Source organism: Coregonus clupeaformis, chromosome 24, assembly GCF_020615455.1.
Source record: "Coregonus clupeaformis isolate EN_2021a chromosome 24, ASM2061545v1, whole genome shotgun sequence".
Taxonomy (NCBI): domain Eukaryota; kingdom Metazoa; phylum Chordata; class Actinopteri; order Salmoniformes; family Salmonidae; genus Coregonus; species Coregonus clupeaformis.
This window is the reverse complement of record NC_059215.1, coordinates 8,366,949-8,387,392: the sequence shown is the minus strand read 5'-3', so window position 1 is coordinate 8,387,392 and position 20,444 is coordinate 8,366,949. Positions and strand designations below refer to the sequence as shown.

Genomic DNA, 20,444 nt, shown 5'->3' with positions numbered 1-20,444 from the left:
TTGACATCATGGGAAAATCAAAAGAAATCAGCCAAGACCTCAGAATAAAAATGGTACACCTCCACAAGTCTGGTTCATCCTTGGGAGCAATTTTCAAACGCCTGAAGGTACCACATTCATCTGTACAAACAATAGTACGCAAGTATAAACACCATGGGACCACGCAGCCGTCATACCGCTCAGGAAGGAGACGCGTTCTGTCTCCTAGAGATGAACGTACTTTGGTGCGAAAAGTGCAAATAAATCCCAGAACAACAGCAAAGGACCTTGTGAAGATGCTGGAGGAAACAGGTACAAAAGTATCTATATCCACAGTAAAACGAGTCCTATATCGACATAACCTGAAAGGCCGCTCAGCAAGGAAGAAGCCACTGCTCCAAAACCGTCATAAAAAAGCCAGACTACGGTTTGCAACTGCACATGGGGACAAAGATCGTACTTTTTGGAGAAATGTCCTCTGGTCTGATGAAACAAAAATAGAACTGTTTGGCCATAATGTCCATCATTATGTTTGGAGGAAAAATGTATGCACTCACTAACTGTAAGTCGCTCTGGATAAGAGTGTCTGCTAAATGACTAAAATGTAAACGTAATATGAGGAAAAGGGGGATGCTTGCAAGCCGAACACCATCCCAAATGTGAAGCACGGGGGTGGCAGCATCATGCTGTGGGGGTGCTTTGCTGCAGGAGGGACTGGTGCACTTCACAAAATAGATGGCATCATGAGGAAGGAAAATTATGTGGATATATTGAAGCAGCATCTTAAGACATCAGTCAGGAAGTTAAAGCTTGGTCGCAAATGGGTCTTCCAAATGGACAATGACCCCAAGCATACTTCCAAAGTTGTGGCAAAATGGCTTAAGGACAACAAAGTCAAGGTATTGGAGTGGCCATCACAAAGCCCTGACCTCAATCATATAGAACATTTGTGGGCAGAACTGAAAAAGCATGTGCGAGCAAGGAAGCCTACAAACCTGACTCTGTTACACAAGCTCTGTCAGGAGGAATGGGCCATTATTCACCCAACTTATTGTGGGAAGCTTGTGGAAGACTACCCGAAATGTTTGACTCACGTTATCCAATTTAAAGGCAATGCTAGCAAAAACTAATTGAGTGTATGTAAACTTCTGACCCACTGGGAATGTGATGAAAGAAATAAAAGCTGAAATAAATCATTCTCTCTACTATTATTTTGACATTTCACATTCTTAAAATAAAGTGGTGATCCTAACTGACCTAAGACAGGGAATTTTTACTAGGATTAAATGTCAGGAATTGTGAAAAACTGAGTTTAAATGTATTTGGCTATGGTGTATGTAAACTTCCGACTTCAACTGTAGTTGTAATGGATAGATGAACCACTTCACACTTTTAAAAAAGCAAGTTTAGGCAAAACTCACCTTTTGTCCAATAGAAAACCTGGAAATAAGTTTATATGCCATACCAGCTCAAGATACCGGTGTTAGGGAAAAAATAGTACGGCTAAGCTGAGAGAATGTCCTATACACTACACGGTCTTTTGAAAGATGTGTGTCCAAAAACTCATCATCAGAGCATAATTTAGTCCAAAATAAAAAAGACTTGCAATACCATGACATACACACAGAGAAAGTGTTGTCTGTCACCTGTCCTGTGATTCTTTGTAAGATTTATGCTTGTTGAGAAACATCCATTGGTTTTTCAGTGCATTTGCAGATAGAGGTTGGATGAACTGTGTTGTTGACCCTCCTTTGGCTAGAAGGCAAGAAAGTGAACAGTAGAACAGGGGTTGGGGTGGCACCAGTATTGGAGATTCAGACCAGCTCTGGTTGACAGGAAGTCAGTATGTTGAGTGAGGTAGCACGTTTACTGGTCTTCCTCCTCCTCCTCTCCTTCTTCAGATGATGATTCCTTGGCTGCCTGTTCCTCCTTTTCCTGAAAAGACACCGAACACAGACCAGTCAACACATGTTTCTCCTGGTTCACACCAATAACAAAACACACAGCAAAAGGGAATCTGATTAAATCTACTGTAAGTCACCAGCAGACAGTGCATCAATCTTTCAACTACAATAACTGATTTGCAATATAAACAACAGTATCTATTGGGAGTCAACTATACCTAATTAGGTCAAAGACTCGCTCAAGACTAAATTTTCCAGTACATGTTTTATTCTCAATTAACTCAACATACACTTGTGCAAAAAACAATAGTAACAACAACAAAAAAGGTTGGATGTGTAAATATGTAGAAAATAGTATGTACATAATTCAAAGCAGATGCAATACAATATAAATGAAGTAAAATGAAAGACCAACTGATCTGTGTTTCAGATTAGTAACAGTGGTTCACACAGTGGTTCACACAGTGGTTCACACTAGTGCAATATCGTCTCAGTAACAGCATGTCTGTAAGGCAAAGATACATTTTCTTTCTTTATAAATAAAATGGCTGATAAAAATTTTAACTTGACAGTTCCTCAGGAGACTGAAAAGATTTGGCATGGGTCCTCAGATCCTCAAAAAATTCTACAGCTGCACCATCGAGAGCATCCTGACTGGTTGCATCACCGCCTGGTATGGCAACTGCTCGGCCTCCGACCGCAAGGCACTACAGAGGGTAGTGCGTACGGCCCAGTACATCACTGGGGCCAAGCCTCCTGCCATCCAGGACCTCTATACCAGGCGGTGTCAGAGGAAGGCCCTAAAAATTATCGAAGACTCCAGCCACCCTATTAATAGACTGTTCTCTCTGCTACCGCACGGCAGGCGGTAACGGAGCGCCAAGTCTAGGTCCAAAAGGCTTCTTAACAGCTTCTACCCCCAAGACTATTTGCATTGCCCCCCTTCCCCATCCCCATCTTTTACGCTGCTGCTACTGCCTGGAATCGAACCAGGGGGTCTGCAGTGACGCCTCAATGTAGTGCCTTAGAACGCTGCGCCACCCGGGAGCCCAATTTATGCATAGTCACTTTAACTCTACCCACATGTACATATTACCTCAATTACCTCGACTAACCAGTGCCCCTGCACATTGACTCAGTACCGGTACCCCCTGTATAAAGCATCCCTACTGTTATTTTATTTTACTGCTGCTCTTTAATTATTATTTTATTTTTTTACTTATCTTTTTTTTTTTATATATAGCTGCATTGTTGGTTAAGGGCTTGTAAGTAAGCATTTCACTGTAATGTCTACACCTGTTGTATTTGGCGCATGTGGCAAATAAAATTTGATTGGATTTGAGCTCTATAACAGTACATCCATAGTGATGCATAGCAGCCCTTAATAAGTCTCTCAGTCCAGTCCAGTCCAGGCTTGCTTGCCAAGAGTTCCTTGAGCTCTTTCCGTTGGCGCTCAATCCGGCCCGGGAGATATACAGACTTAAAACATTTACACATCTCTGGCGTAAAACTGGCCACGAGTTGCATCATAGCTTCCACCATATCCCTTGCATAAGAACTATTTCCTAGCCTCCCTCTCGCCTGCTCCAGCTCTTTGTCCTGGCATAAATACAGAGCAAGCGTTTTGCCGATGACAAGACGCTGGTGTTTGTTCTCCCTTAAAGATAATTAAAGAGTTATGACATGAGTTAGTATGAAAGGATAGTTATGTACAGCTAAAGGTTTAAGTTTAATCAACAACAAATGTAATACCACAAAACATCTAATGAACACATTCCCCTTAATGCAAAACACAACTACTTCAAAACAAGCAAAACTATATTGTCATATATGTAGTCTTAAATAGTTTTATTTTACATGGAGCGTTGTGTTTAAAGAATTCAACAATCATTGCTTACCTCGTCCCTGCCGTCTCCAGAATCGCATGAAGATGAGTGCCACAGGTCAGTTTTAGGCCAAAATTGGTCAATTCCTCATCAGAACTATCTGTGTTTGTTGCAAGAAAGTCATCCTGAATGTTTGTTCAATTGAAGTCGTCTGGAATGTTTATTGTTTCAAAGAGGAAGCAACACACTCCAGGTGTAGTTGACTTCACATCTAGTAGCTGGTTGTTGCAAACAGAAAAGTTGAATGTTTTAATTTGAACACAATAGCTGCCATGTTTTTTGTTGATCGCTGAGGAGCAGTGGAAGATAAGCAGCAGCCACTGAAAACCCTCCCACAACTTAATTCAACCAATCACAGGGGTGGTGGGTTTGAAGTTCACCTGGAGTGAGTTTGCTAGGTTACAAAATGGTGTCTGTACAGGACACACCAGGGAACAGCCCGGATGACCCGTTTGATTGTTAGTTGTACAGGATTATTTTGTATGAACTAGCCGAACTTGGACTTCACCGTAAGCATTCTAACCTTCGGGATTTCTGGCAGCAGTGAGCATGTGGAGGGGAACCAAACAGTGGCGACTTAAAGGAAAAATCTATTAGTCCACTGTTGATACAGTCCCAAAATGTTTTGCATGTCAGCAGTCAAGTTTTTAAGATTTGGGGTTTTCAAGAAGCAAAGTGTCACTTGCCACATCATCATGCTTATGTGTTTTGCATCATCAAGTGGCAAGTGACACTTTGCTTCTTGAAAGTCCAATATCTTGAAAAATGGACTGCTGACATGCAAAACATTTTGGGACTGTATTAACAGTCCCAAAATTAACAGTCCCAGTGCTAGCTGTGCCACTAGAGATCCTAGTGGTCCTCTGTAGCTCAGCTGGTAGAGCACGGCGCTTGTAACGCCAAGGTAGTGGGTTCGATCCCCGGGACCACCCATACACAAAAAAAAATGTATGCACGCATGCCTGTAAGTCGCTTTGGATAAAAGCGTCTGCTAAATGGCATATTATTATTATTATTATTTAGATCCTGGTTCGAATCCAGGCTCTGTCATAGCCGGCCGCGACCGGGAGACCAATGGGGCGGTGCACAATTGGCCCAGCGTCGTCCAGGGTAGGGAATGGCCGGCAGGGATGTAGCTCAGTTGGTAGAGCATGGCGTTTGCAACGCCAGGGTTGTGGGTTCGTTTCCCACGGGGGGCCAGTATGAAAAAAATAACAAAAATAATGTGTGCACTCACTAACTGTAAGTCGCTCTGGATAAGAGCGTCTGCTAAATAACTAAAATGTAATGTAAATGTAAAAAAATGTAATGAAAAAAATACCAAAATAAAGTGGATTTTTCCTTTAAGAGTGAGTCAGAGTCAAGGGACATGACTGAGGGAGGCATTAGTTAACCATAATATTAAGACCTATGATAATAATAGTTACTCTTACCTCCTTCTTAGGTCTTCCCCTGCGTTTCATCCCTGCAGTTGAGGCTGCTGGTGTCTTCTGTAGAAACCGAGGGAAGAAAAACAAACAATTAATCTAACTGCACTGAAACCTGCTAATCTACTGTCACTAGAGGGCACTAATACTCCTATGAGAAAGCAGATGGCTTGAGGGCATCAGGTTCATTGGCTATTATCTAGGAAGCTGACAGGAACGGCACACAGGGCACTCCAGTTCGCTGGCCACCTGGTCTGGGGCTCAGAGACAGCTGGTGAAACTGGGCAAGAAGAGACGAGCCCACTTCAGATCTATCCTTGCACCTAAACACACATGCATATATACACATATAGCCCTACACTGTACACACACAGCGCTTAGAGGAGTGTGGGGGGTTGGGGCGAGGGATAGAACTCGCCTGTTGCTATGGTGACAACAGGGAGAAAATAACTAGCGCTGTGTGGTGGTGGTGGGGGGGGTTGTAATGTCAGCTTGGAAACAGTCTTGCAGCCTGCTGCACCTGCACCACACTGTGCAGGAAAGGCTACAGGAAGCTGGAGGACAGGAAGTCAGGGGGAATTAACCCAAAAATGAGCGTCTCTTTAAGCAGCCAGTAAACCAAGATCTTACAAAGGGAAGCTCTGGTCCTGTTATTTTTTACACTTGAGGCGAGAAGGGTCAAAACAGTTACAGTTAACGTATAAATCGTACTTGACAACAGGACATCCTTTGAACAGGATGAGGTTAGCTACCCCTGTGATAACAAAGGGGTCATCAACCGTCATGGGGACATTAAAATGACTCAGGTAATATCAAGTTAAAACCATAGGGGCAACTAAAACTATAGGGGCTGGTGACAGCTGCTCCATCTGACCCTAACGGTAACCCGTGGTCAACAGTGGCCTGCGGGTTTTGGCAGGATGACTGAAAGGTGGCTGCTAAGCGTAGGTGACAGTCTAGCAGGTCACATTCACTTAGTTGTGTAAAAATAGGGCTACCATATTGCCTTACCTTGCCCTTGTTCTTGCTGCCTTTTGGCCTTCCCCTGGGCCTCTTTGGGGTAGGGGACCCACTGGGCTCCTGAAAGAAAAGGATGGGAAATGGTCAGGCAGACAGCACAACGTTACAGTCAAAGATGAAAACATGTAAATGGTGATTCTATAGTTGTTGCATCCCAAAGTTTGACACTATGGATGCAACAATAAATTAAGTGGCTTTTTTTGGAGGGCAGACATAACTTGGTATATGATGTGACACAACACACACCTTCTTACATGTAATACTTTATTATTCAAGACACAAAGAGTGCCCTGTTCAAGGTCAGTGCAACTGACACCCGTTGCTACTTTAGGACTAACAGGTGGTCACAGACACAGGATGCCAAGTTCTATTAACTGTAACAAGCTCTAGAGAAATGACAGTGGTATAGATCCGACCATACAATAAGAGGTATACAGGAAGTAGTGGCTCAGTATAACCCAACGATAATATAGCTTTATGAAGACCAGTGTTCAGAATAAGTCTGCTATGGGAAAATTTGAGTTTTGCACAAATGGCTAAACTCAATTGTACAAAACAATACATTGAAATGGGAGAGGATGTGTGGTAAATGGACACGACACAAATGCTAACATGAGTACTCAACAGAATGGGTGGAGGTTCAGCACTGGCGAAACATAATTAATGCATCTGTCTGTATATTATGGGGGTGCGTGTTTTTTTTATACCTCCCAGTCTGTTTACAGCCACTAGCAACCAAAGAATCCAATACCAACAACACCCTCAGGAGAGTGACAGCAAATTGACCAAACATTGCTTCTACTATGCTTACATAAACCAATCAGTTGGAAGCAGCGGTGGGGTATGTGGGTTACTACTGGTTTAAGGGGTTCAGGTTACATATAATTTTTTTATTTTTTTATCTTCACCTTTATTTAACCAGGTAAGCCAGTTGAGAACAAGTTCTCATTTACAACTGCGACCTGGCCAAGATAAAGCAAAGCAGTGCGATAAAAACAACAACAACACAAAGTTACACATGGGATAAACAAAACATACAGTCAATAACACAATAGAAAATCTATATACAGTGTGTGCAAATGTAGTAAGTTATGGAGGTAAGGCAATAAATAGGCCATAGTGCAAAATAATTACAATTTGGTATTAACACTGGAGTGATAGATGTGCAGAAGATGATGTGCAAATAGAGATACTGGGGTGCAAATTAGCAAAATACATAACAATATGGGGATGAGGTAGTTGGGTGGGCTAATTTTACTGACAACCTGCCAGAACACATGATGACCATAACAGATGTACACAGCCAGGGCTGGTGAGGGGGGGTTGTCAAAAAGAGCCACCTATTAAATTACTCTTAAGTCAAGAGAAATGATACAATGGAGTCAGGCATGGTGAAACTACATAGGACAAGACACCTCTGATGGGCTACCCTTCTGCTTTGTGGTGGGTTCTGAGACCTGCTGTAGGATCAGAGTTTGGGTGACTGGTTAATTACCTAACCAGGAAAACTCTGGACCCTAGTTGGGTGGTCATAACCAGGCCTAGGTAGGAAAACTCCAGGTCCTACACATGATCTATCGTACAGGCGGAAAAGTAATGTTGTGTTATAAAGACACTTACATCAGAACCACTTTTCACCGGTGGCTGTTTCCTTGGTCTTCCACGTCCCCTCTTCTCTGCTCCCTCTTTTGTTGAGATGGTGCCCTTATCACTCATGTTGAGGTGTAATCCTGAGAATAATAAATACACATTTAGGTTTTAATAATAAGGTCGATTTTCACAATGCATGTAAATTGCATATATTACAATCTCTATTGTTGTATGTACATTTACATTTACATTTAAGTCATTTAGCAGACGCTCTTATCCAGAGCGACTTACAGTTAGTGAATACATATATATATATTTTTTTATACTGGCCCCCTGTGGGAATTGAACCCACAACCCTGGCATTGCAAACGCCATGCTCTATGAACTGAGCTACATCCCTGCCGGCCATTCCCTCCCCTACCCTGGACGACGCTGGGCCAATTGTGCGCCGCCCATGAGTCTCCCGGTCGCGGCCGGCTGCGACAGAGCCTGTAATACTGACACTTTACACTAGTGTTATTATTAGTGTTATTACATACTAAGTACAGTGACATAAGAATGGTTTATCGCATTTGACATATCCCAATGTATTTTCAGCACTATTCGTGTCTCATCTGTGCTGCATTCTTGGACTACTGATAAATAAACGGGGGGTTGACAATCAACCGATTGTTATGGCCCTCCGCGCGCAATGGAGACAGTCTACCAGGCAAATCTTTATTTAAGCGAAAACAATGTGATGAATGCAATTGCCACAATTCAAGACCTGCACAAATATCAATAATTTATCAATACAATATGTATGCGAGGCTACAGCAGAGTGAAATGTCCTCGTTTGGTGTAGGCTGAACGTTTAAAGCCTAGTCGCTACGGGGGCCCGTAGCTCCAGCACTCACAATACGCAAACGAAAACAAAAAAGAGGACAAACAAGGTAGACCGTCTCTCGAAATTCAATCGGAATAGACTGTATGCAATATCGTTATTTTTGTCCAAAAACCAGAACCACTATGTTATCAAAGCACATTTACAACATTTACGCTATCAGCCTATCGAATTCTATGTCAAAATAGCATGAAGACGTGACCGAATGCAAGGTCAGTTTTGTGTTCGTTGCAATGTGTTGGATTGCTCCTACCTTGATCCCTTTACGATTATGGCCCTCCGCCGAATTATAACGAATGGTTCACCCACAAGCCAGTCGCTTGTTTTACCGGTTAAATCCTTTAACTAAAGCTCTTGTTCTATTCGACAGAGACTAGGCTACACACAATCTGCCCCTTTAAATTCCAGTGTGTGTAGCACAGCAAATAAAGAAGTGTGCTATAGAAGAGAACCCCTTGACAAGAGAAAGTAAAACATATTTTAGGATTGTTTTAAATTACCTGATTTAAAATGAAGCAGGCGAAAGTGCAGATCCAAAGCGTGCTAAAATTAGCTGTCCGTCTTTCCCCAAGATAAAGAAAAGGCGCCAGTCTCAAGGAGTTTAGGGCAATTTAAAGCGGCGTCCTCACAGGAGCTATAAAATTGGAGGGCGGAGATATGATAAGTGGGCCACCATCATCAACCCAACACCCCAGCCCCTTCATCCATCCCCAACCCCCATTCATATCCAGATGTACTGTATCAGTGTCCAGGTGGCTAACCTGTAGTCTGACATTTCTTCATGCCTTTATTCCTACAGCCAGGTTAAAGCTACAGTCTGTAATGTAATGTACCTTCACTTTTTTTTAAAGTTATGTTGCCTTCATGGAAAGTAATTCCTGGATGACTACATGTAATAGAAACCAAGTAAATAAAGTAGTATTGTAAGTAGGCCTAGTAGGCTTGTAGCCTTATTATTATTATTATTATTATTATTATTGTAGCCTATCACATATAGCATTTTTTAAAACATGGTGGCCCACTCTTTGAGTGTATCTACACATTAAGGAGTGTGATTTAATAGTGTGTTTCATCGTTTTAATTAATTCAGGACGGTGTGCCATTAAATAGCATTGTTATTTTGATTTATGTCATTTTTATTTGGTAATATAGTTTAAGGATTCATATCATGAGCTATACGCTTGGCTTAAGGTGCATTCTGTGAACTGTAACAAGATATTTAAATATATGAGATAGATAAGCTAGATAACAAAACATGAAATGAAAAGAAACAAAGGAAACTGTTATCAGATAGATTCTGTTTACTGCCATGATTACTGCATGACGTAACTACCACCGTACTGTATGCATAGTCACCTCCTCCATAGGTAGACCTCTCAACTAGACCTATAGCTGTACTTGAATGTAAATCTCCCCCCAACCTGGAGTTGATGGGTTCATAATGCATGTGAAAGAGATAGGTGTCAAACCATTAACTGATGTCCCATTGGGACGCACCTTTTTAGCAGCAAATGGCTCCATATCTCCCACTCTGCCCAAACATAGGATAAGGGACAGACGACAATGGGCCATCTACTGTGTTGAAGTGTATTATACCTTGCCACCTTTCCTCCAGACACACACCTCCCATCCTCCTAAGTCGGCTCAACAAATACTTTCCATGTGCCTGCTAGGCTGCTATATAGTTATCTTTGGTTCCATCTGCCTGTCTAGGACTCGGTTTCACACCAATAAACACAAATAAAACAACACATTTATTTATTTAAGCCAACCTACATAAATAAAAATAAAAATTATTGCTGGAATGTACATTTGCTTAAATGTACTATGTGTTGATCAAGTAGGCGTTCTAAAAAAACAGTGAACAGTGAAGTACATTTTACATTTTAGTCATTTAGCAGACGCTCTTATCCAGAGCGACTTACAGTTAGTGAGTGCATACATTATTCATACAGGGCAGAGTTTTCAAGTAAAATGTAATAATGCAGTAATTACAACCAGCAGTGTGATATTTTTATTTAGTAACTGACACATTATTGAATAATTTCAATAATAGCTGGTACTACTGAAAAATAAAAATAAAGTAGTTTTATAGGATACTTTTAACCAATTTTCTGACCCTGTTTCAGTTTGTTTTTAAAAGTATATTGTTTAAATGAAATTGTGATAGTGTCAAAGGTAAATAGTTAGGTGAACGAATAGTTAGGTAAATAGAGATTTGAGTTTGTGGTGAATTGCTCAGTACAGGGGTTTCAGAGTATGAGCCTGTGTGTACAGTATCTGGTGAGATATACAGTGTATGTATATTACTGTACATGGTGGTCAGATAGGATGAGTGGGTAAAAGGGGGGATTGGATGGGGAATGAATGGAGAGACGTTCTCTTTTTCTGAATGAATCCAATGTTCTGCTCAGCATGCGCTTGCCTGGCATGCCAGCTCCCCCTCTCACTATTCACTTCCTTCCTCTCTTTTTTCCCCCAGTCCCCCTAACTCATCCACCCGCAACTCCCCCCCCCCAACCCCCACAAGCCTCTGCCATGCTCAGGCTGAGCCCCTCTATACTGGGATGAACACAGGGCAACCAGCCCAGTGAGTGTGTGTGCCTAAGGAATGTCCTCCTCCCAAAGATGGGATGAGCCTTGCTGCTTAAAGACTCACTTCAGCTATTTTTTGAACTTTTCCTGTTGAAAAACAATATCCCATGTATAAATACAGTAATGTACACACTTAAGGGTGAACATATATGTTTTGAGCAAAATAGTTTTTTTTTGTTTTACTTAATGGAGTAAGCCAATTCAAGGAGTTGGTCTGATGGTTCCCTCTGATGTCTTCAGCCTCCATCTTGCTTGAGGAACAATAGAGGATCAATAGAGAACAAAAGAGGAAAGGCCCTAGCTGTTACCATAGACTTCCAGTTAGCAATTGCGCTAACGCTATTTAGCAACTTATTTAAACTGCACGAAGAGTCGCAGAGACATAAAAATCCAAGAGTTCATCTGACTCTGGGGATGTAGATATTGCCAAAATCCTGAAGTATCCCTTTAAGTAAATCAGGTGATAAATGAGCTGAAAAGAAGACTGGAGTAGGACTTTAACCATGCAGCATGCACAGCCTGGAGCAGGACAGGGTGATAATGGGCTGTAGCTGATATACTTTTGATATAAAAAATATATAAAAAATGATTAGACATGGCAGAACTGAGTAAAGGTGTAGGAAATAACAGACCTGTGTTTCACATGGAAAATAGTATTCTCAAATACCTTTTTCAAAAACGTTTCCCCAGTTAAGTATTTGAAATATATACCCCAAAAAGTATTTCACTGCAAGTAGACAACACCTGTATTCTAAATTGTGAGTTGAGTTGCATTAAAAAGCAGTCTGTTGACAGTTAACACTCAAGCTTGAATATAAATACTTTCATTTCAATAGATAAATATTCATGCAGAATTCAGCATTACAAAGTGATAAGGAAAGTCCCCCAGCAGCTGAACAAAAAACTAATGGCTTTCTTATCACCAACCACAAAAGCAACACACAATGAAACACACCAAAAAGCCATTCCAGACTTAAAGCACTCCCTGGAGAACTGTCTCCTGGCTTGTGGACGATCACAGGCAGTTCTAGGCTATGGGAATCCTAAAAACTCTGGGGGGGTCTTGGCCCACTTTGGCATGCTAACCCCCTTTCTCCTGTCTTTCTTCCTCCTCCTATATGCCCCCCCGGAAAACATTCTCCAGCTCATTCTAGCAATCAAGTTTTAGGCCCTGTGCAAACCGCAGAGCTCTGCAGCCAAACCGACTAACAGATGTGGACCAAAACATCCTATTCCTGCCTGCGCCTGGGTTTCCTCCTGCGTGTGCGGCTAGTATTGGCCCAGGCTGGATCTGGAAATGACTCATACTACACACACACTCGTCCTGCAAGAAGGAAATACGGAAAGCGGGAGGGAGAGTGAGAAAGAGTCAAAAAAAGGGATAAAGAGAGAGAGAAGAGGGAGACATGTAAACATACACTTAGCACAGTTCCCTCAGGAGGGGTGAACGAGGGAACAGGGCAGGCAGAGGAATGACAAGGTGGGCGGAGATTTCAGAGAGTGTAACTTTTCTAAGCGGAAGGGGAGGGTGGAGGTGAGGTGGCAAGGGATGGGGGCTGATTCACTAAAGTTCATGATGAGTAAAGTCTGACTCCCACAAACACAGGAAGTGGCGCGTGCTGCTCATTTAAGGAATAAAGTGCTGGTATTTATTTGAAATAACAGATCACACTACCTAATTTCACCTTGATGCATAATTCGGAAAAATAACTTCCTGTACGAGTCAGAGTTCCACTTTAATTTTCACATCCTGAACCCTCTGGGTAAGGATCCTCTGGGTGACATTCCAGGGTCAGACTTTGGCGCCAAATAGGCATAGCCCTACATCTAATGCTCTTCATTATGAAAAAGCAATGATTTCCAAAACTTTTCCTTTACATTAGCTGACAATAAAATTGGGTTGACACACATTACTCTGACTGGTATGTGAATTCTTTCTGATGTAAGTATTACAACAGCAATAACAAAATGCATCTTTGAATCTAAAATTGCATTTGAATTGCATTGAAATCTCAACTCCTATACCAAATCAACCCCTGCCTATCCTCTACCCTCCTATGCACTATAGTAGATCTGAAAGGATTGGATAAGTGTAAGCAATATGCAGTATTGGGGAGTAGTGAACAACATGTAGTTCAACTAGTCATTTAATTAAATTTGCAGAAGCTTGGTAGTAGTTGAGCTAAATTCACATTTTTGTATTGTTTACAGTAGTTAATTACTTTTTTTTTGTGCCACGCAGCGATGTAGCTAACTACTGAAACCACACACTCCTTTTTTTGCAAAAATAAAATAAAATATGGGTGAAGTAGGCACTAATTTATTTTAATTTCCGGCATCAGACCTGCTTAATTCTCACTTGAAACCAGTGGAGGCTGCTGAGGGGAGGACGGCTCACAATAATGGCTGGAATGGAGTAAATGGAATGGTATCAAACACATCAAAGACGTGGTTTCCATGTGGTTGATACCACTCCATTGATGCCATTCTAGCCATTATTATTAGCCGTCCTCCCCTCAGCAGCCTCCACTGCTTGGAACATAGTTTCTGTGTTTAATAGGCTAAATTACACATTCTGTTCACATCTGACTCCATAGTGATATGTTCTTTCAATTTGTAGTTTATGACATTTCAGATTTAGATATGATAATTTATCACAAAGTAGTTTGAATGTAGTAAACTACTTTTTCAAAGTAACTTTAGTTAAGTAAACTATACTTAGCTTTAGTGTATAGCTTAACTTCTTCCAGTGTGAAGTAATTGCTAGCTTGGTAAATTATATTTTCAGAGTAGCTTCCCCCAACACTGGCAATATGGCAGACATTCTACCGAGCCTATCAGAGGGCATGGTAGAGCTATTAGCATATTGCTTATACCTATACAATCCTTTCAGATCTATAGAAATACATACACTACAAAAGTATAGGGACTTGCTTCCATTCAGCCACAAGAACATTAGTGAGGTCGGACACTGATGTTGGGCGATTAGGCCTGGCTCGCAGTCGGCGTTCCAATTAGTCCCAAAGGTGTTCGATGGGGTTGAGGTCAGAGCTCTGTGCAGGCCAGTCAAGTTCTTCCACACCAATCTTAACAAACCATTTCTGTGTGGACCTCACTTTGTGCACAGGGGTATTGTCATGTTGAAACAGGAAAGGGCCTTCCCCAAACTGTTGCTTCAAAGTTGGAAGCACAGAATCGTCTAGAATGTTGGTGTATGCTGTAGCATTAAGATTTCCCTTCACTGGAACTAAGGGGCCAAGCCCAAACCATGAAAAAGAGCCCCAGACCATTATTCCTCCTCCACCAAACTTAACAGTTGGCACTATGCATTTGGGGCAGGTAGCGTTCTCCTGGCATCTGCCAAACTCAGATTTGTCCGTCGGACTGCCAGATGGGGAAGTGTGATTCATCACTCCAGAGAACGCGTTTCCACTGCTCCAGAGTCCAACGGCAGAGAGCTTTACACCACTCAAGCTGACGCTTGGCATTGAGTATGGTGATCTTAGGCTTGTGTGTGGCTGCTCAGCCATGGAAACCCATTTCATGAAGCTCCCGACGAACAGTTATTGTGCTGACATTGCTTCCTGAGGCAGTTTGGAACTCGGTAGTGAGTGTTGCAACCGAGGACATATTATTTTTACGCGCTACGCACTTCAGCACTCAGCGGTCCCTTTCTGTGAGCTTCTGTGGCATACCACTTTGCGGGTTGTTGCTCCTAGACGTTTCCACTTCATAATAACAGCACTTACAGTTGACCGGGGCCGCTTTAGCAGTGCAGAAATTTGACAAACTGACTTGTTGGAAAGGTAGCATCCTATGAGGGTGCCACGTTGAAAGTCAATGAGCTCTTCAGTACGGGCCATTCTACTGCCAATGTTTGTCTACGGAGATCGCATGGCTGTGTGCTCAATTTTATACACCTGTCAGCAACGGGTGTGGCTGAAATAGCTGAATCCACTAATTTGAAGGGGTGTCCAGATACTGTTAGTGTACATGGCTGAGTAAGGGCTTGAGTCTGGAGACAATATGGTGTATGGCACCATCTTGTGGACATAGTAGCACATTGGGAAGCAAGACATTTTAGGACATAGTAGTTTTTTTTTTTTTTTTTAACAATTATTTGATTAAATATTGAATTTGTCCCATAGAATAACACATTAATAAATGGCAAAACAGACAGTCAAAGAGAGACCAAATGTGTGTATTTTTCTATGAAAATCTGCGAAAACTTGACCAAGGAAATATTTTTGGTTGGTATCAGAGTTTAAAACAGTTTGGAAGGGAGACTTTGAAAACCATATTGAGTGAAGTAGCAGCAAATATGTTAAATGAGCAACTAATGAGCATGGCGGTGCCTCACAAGTTTGACAAAATCACCAAATATATTTTCAGTTTAATCACCTTATATATATATATTCAGTCTAATATGGCTATTTATTTATTTTTGTAGCTCTTATGCCAAAAGCATACTTTTTTAACAGCGCTCCAAGTTTAGCTGGAATTTAGACCGAAAGGATTTGACAAATGTGAATGGTTGTTGAGTATAACATTGGCCTACATACAGTGGCTTGCGAAAGTATTCACCCCCCTTGGCATTTTTCCTATTTTGTTGCCTTACAACCTGGAATTAAAATGGTTTTTTTGGGGTTTGTATCATTTGATTTACACAACATGCCTACCACTTTGAAGATGCAAAATATTTTTTCTTGTGAAACAAACAAGAAATAAGACAAAAAAACAAAACTTGAGTGTGCATAACTATTCACCCCCCCAAAGTCAATACTTTGTAGAGCCACCTTTTGCAGCAACTACAGCTGCAAGTCTCTTGGGGTATGTCTCTATAAGTGGCACATCTAGCCACTGGGATTTTTGCCCATTCTTCAAGGCAAAACTGCTCCAGCTCCTTGAGAGGTGTTGTGTTTGTGCCAGACATAGCGTTTTCCTTGATCGCCAAAAAGCTCAATTTTAGTCTCATCTGACCAGAATACCTTCTTCCATATGTTTGGGGAGTTTCCCACATGCCTTTTGGCGAAAACCAAACGTGTTTGCTTATTTTTTTCTTTAAGCAATGGCTTTTTTCGGGCCACTCTTCCGTAAAGCCCAACTCTGTGGAGTGTATGGCTTAAAGTGGTCCTATGGATAGATACTCCAATCTCCGCTCTGGAGCTTTGCAGCTCCTTCAGGGTTATCTTTGGTCTCCTTGTTGCCTCTCTGATTAATTTCCTTCTTGCCTGGTCCGTGAGTTTTGGTGGTCGGCCCTCTCTTGGCAGGTTTGTTGTGGTGCCATATTCTTTCCATTTTTTAATAATGGATTTATTGGTGCTCCGTGGGATGTTTAAAGTTTCTGATATTTTTTATAACCCAACCCTGATCTGTACTTCTCCACAACTTTGTCCCTGACCTGTTTAGAGAGCTCCTTGGTCTTCATGGTGCCGCTTGCTTGGTGGTGCCCCTTGCAGACTCTGAGGCCTTTCAGAACAGGTGTATATATACTGAGATCATGTGACAGATCATGTGACACTTAGATTGCACACAGGTGGACTTTATCTAACTAATTATGTGACTTCTGAAGGTAATTGGTTGCACTAGATCTTATTTAGGGGCTTCATAGCAAAGGGAGTGAATACATATGCACGCACCACTTTTCCGTTATTTATGTTTTTGAATTTTTTTAAACAAGTTCTTTTTTTCATTTCACTTCACCAATTTGGACTATTTTGTGTATATCCATTACATGAAATCCAAATAAAAATCCATTTAAATTACAGGTTGTAATGCAACAAAATAGGAAAAATTCCAAGGGGGATGAATACTTTTGCAAGGCACTGTATCACCTGCGCTGCGCAGAATATCAGATCTCAACAACGAACGGAGAAGTGTTTCACATCACCAGTATCACATCCTTATGATTTACATATTTTCAAAAGAGCAACGTGACTGCAAACAGAGATCTGCACATAATGACGAGATGTCCTCTGTAGCTCAGCTGGTAGAGCACGGCGCTTGTAATGCCAAGGTAGTGGGTTCGATCCCCGGGACCACCCATACACAAAAAATTTATGCACACATGACTGTAAGTCGCTTTGGATAAAAGCGTCTGCTAAATGGCATATTAATATTATTATTATTATTATTATGTCTCCGCCCTAAAAAGGAGTCGTTGTCCCAAAGGCTGGAAGGCAGGCGAAAAGCTTAGGTCCAAAATAAACCCAGAGAAACACATTGGGTTTATTTTGGACAGATTTTGGCGATTGAAACCTCTCGCTTCGCCTCTTGCTCTCTGCTGCAAAAGAGGTAGGTATTTGTATTTACTTTGGAACCCCATTACTCTTCCTGGGTTCCGGCAAAATTAAGGCAGTTATACAATTTTAAAAACATTACAATACATTCATTACAGAATTCACAGAATGCCCTCAGGCCCATACTCCACTACCACATATGTTATCATGTGTGTGTATGCATGTGTCTGTGCCTGTGTTTGTGTTGCTTCACAGTCCCCGCTGATCCATAAGGTGTATTTTTATCTGTTGATTCTACTGCTTGCATCAGTTACCTGATGTGGAATAGAGTTCCATGTAGTCGTGACTCTATGTAGTACTGTACGCCTCCCATAATCTGTTCTGGACTTGGGGACTGTGAAGAGACCTCTGGTGGCATTTCTACATGCCTGACTGAAATGCCTGACTGAAATAAGGAACAAATCTACCTTTTTTTGTAAATGAGTGGTGTTAGAATTTGTTAAATAAAATGCGGGACATGGTTGTTTGGTTGCGGGACAAAGGGCCAAAATGTGTGACTGTCCCGCACAATCTGGGACATGTGGTCACACTAACCGGCACCGGGTTACATTCAGACGAGTCCCGTGACACTTGTGGGGGTCATAGAGCAAAACGTGACAATCTCATATTTTCATAGAGTGGTCATATTAGTTTGTAGCCCAAATAGTTCAAATGCTTTAATTGAAATTACGTGGAAACAATGTTGTATCAACCAGTGTGTGCCCAGTGGGATTGTTGTGCAAATCTCTCTTCACCACCATCAACACCAATCATCTCTGCAACCCTCCTTCATGCCATTGACCTTCTGATTTTGTCTCTATATGTGTTTTTTAAATCATATGAGCAAAAAATATTCCATTTTATTTGGAATGGCAAGCCAGACAAGATTAAACAGGCCAATTTATATAATGAATATGAACTCGGAGGACAGAAATTATTAACCCTCCCATTGTCCTAGGGTCAAAATGACCCGCCACTGTGTTGAACCAACTTTATTTAATTTTTATATTTTTTGGATCATTTATGAGAAGGAGGCAGTGATACTTTCTTTGAAGTCTCACTGCCTCCTTCTCACAAATGATCCCCAAAATATAAAAATTTAATAAAGTTGGTTCAACACAGTGGCGGGTCATTTTGACCCTAGGACAACGGGAGGGTTAAATATGAACGCATTAGACCTCTCACTAAAGGCTTCAGTCATACATAAGTTATTCTTGAATCCGGACTGGTTCTTTAGCAGATTAGTAAGAATGTCTCACCCCATGTTCAAGAATGGCCTTTTTCCCTTTATTCAGATTACAACCTCTCACTTTCGGTTATTTCAAAGTGAAATAATCTTCAAAATATCGTATTTTTACAAGCCATAGAAAGTTGGTTGCAATTTCAGTTTAATCCATCAGAAAAGACAGAACAAGTATTACAACAAATATTGTGGTTAAACTCAAATATACTAATTGATAAAAAACCAATATATATGGAAAGTGAACCTTTGCCCCAGTCTGAGGTTCTGAGCACTCTGGAGCAGGTTTTCATCAAGGATCTCTCTGTACTTTGCTCCGTTCATCACTCCCTCGAATCTGACTAGTCTCCCAGTCCCTGCCGCTGAGGGAAACCCAGCCGCGAGCTGCCCAGTGATGCGAGCCTACCAGACGAGCTAAATGCCTTTTATGCTCGCTTCGAAGCAAGCAACACTGAAGCATGCACGAGAGCACTAGCTGTTCTGGACGACTGTGTGATAACGCTCTCGGTAGCCGGTAGCCGACGTGAGCAAGACCTTTAAACAGGCCGCGGGGCCAGATGGATTACCAGGACGTGTACTCAAAGCATGCACGGACCAACTGGCAAGTGTCTTCACTGATATTTTCAACCTCTCCCTGACCGAGTCTGTAATACCTACGTTTCAAGCAGACCAAGTCCCTGTGCCCAAGAAAGCGAAGGTAACCTGCCTAAAAAAATCGTTATTGTTATTTTATTGTGTTACTTTTTATTATTTTTTACTTTAGTTTATTTGGTAAATATTTTATTAACTCTTTCTTGAACTGCATTGTTGGTTAAGGGCTTGTAAGTAAGCATTTCATGGTAAGGTCTACATGTGTTGTATTAGGCGCACGTGACAAATAAAGTTTGATTTGATTTGATTTGAAAAACATAATAATATAATAATAATAATAATAAACATCCCCACAGTATGATGCTGCCACCACCATGCTTCACCGTAGGGATGGTGCTAGGTTTCCTCCAGAAGTGACGCTTGGCATTCAGGCCAAAGAGTTCAATATTGGATTAATCAGACCAGAGAATCTTGTTTCTCATGGTCTGAGAGTCCTTTCGGTGCCTTTTTGGCAAACTCCAAGCAGGCGATCATGTGCCTTTTACTGAGGAGTGGCTTCCGTCTGGCCACTCCACCATAAAGGCCTGATTGGTGGAGTGCTGCAGAGATGGATGTCCTTTTGGAAGGTTCTCCCATCTCCACAGAGGAACTCTGGAGCTCTGTCAGAGTGACCATCAGGTTCTTGGTCACCTCCCTGAGCAAGGCCCTTCACTGCCGATTGCTCAGTTTGGCCGGGCGGCCAGCTCTAGGAGAGTGTTGGTGGTTCCAAACTTCTTCCATTTAAGAATCATGGAGGCCACTGTGTTCTTGGGGACCTTCAATGCTGCAGACATTTTTTGGTACCCTTCCCCAGATCTGTGCCTTGACACAATCCTGTCTCGGAGCTTTAAGGACAATTCCTTTGACCTCATGGCTTGGTTTTTGCTCTGACATGCACTGTCAACTGTGATACCTTATATAGACAGGTGTGTGCCTTTCCAAATCATGTCCAATCAATTGAATTTACCACAGGTGGACTCCAATCAAGTTGTAGAAACATCTCAAGGATGAT

General features: G+C 41.7%; 1 protein-coding gene across 3 annotated transcripts; it reads right to left on the bottom strand.

Moving 5' to 3' along the window:
- Positions 1-1,268: 1,268 nt before the first annotated feature.
- LOC121537522 (high mobility group protein HMG-I/HMG-Y) lies at positions 1,269-9,342 on the bottom strand. Of its 3 annotated transcripts, none has more exons than XM_041845129.2 (5): positions 9,190-9,341; positions 7,837-7,946; positions 6,208-6,276; positions 5,203-5,259; positions 1,269-1,914 (listed from the first exon to the last, which is right to left on the bottom strand). In XM_041845129.2, the coding sequence occupies exons 2-5, from the start codon at positions 7,930-7,932 to the stop codon at positions 1,846-1,848; spliced, it is 291 nt and encodes a 96-aa protein (XP_041701063.1). In that variant the 5' UTR covers positions 7,933-7,946; positions 9,190-9,341; the 3' UTR covers positions 1,269-1,845. The 3 variants fall into 3 exon arrangements, with proteins under 3 accessions (XP_041701063.1, XP_041701064.1, XP_041701065.1); XM_041845130.2 differs by lacking the exon at positions 9,190-9,341 and adding an exon at positions 8,943-9,116; XM_041845131.2 differs by lacking the exon at positions 1,269-1,914 and adding an exon at positions 3,171-3,869 and having other exon boundaries at positions 9,190-9,342.
- Between the last annotated feature and the right edge of the window lie 11,102 nt (positions 9,343-20,444).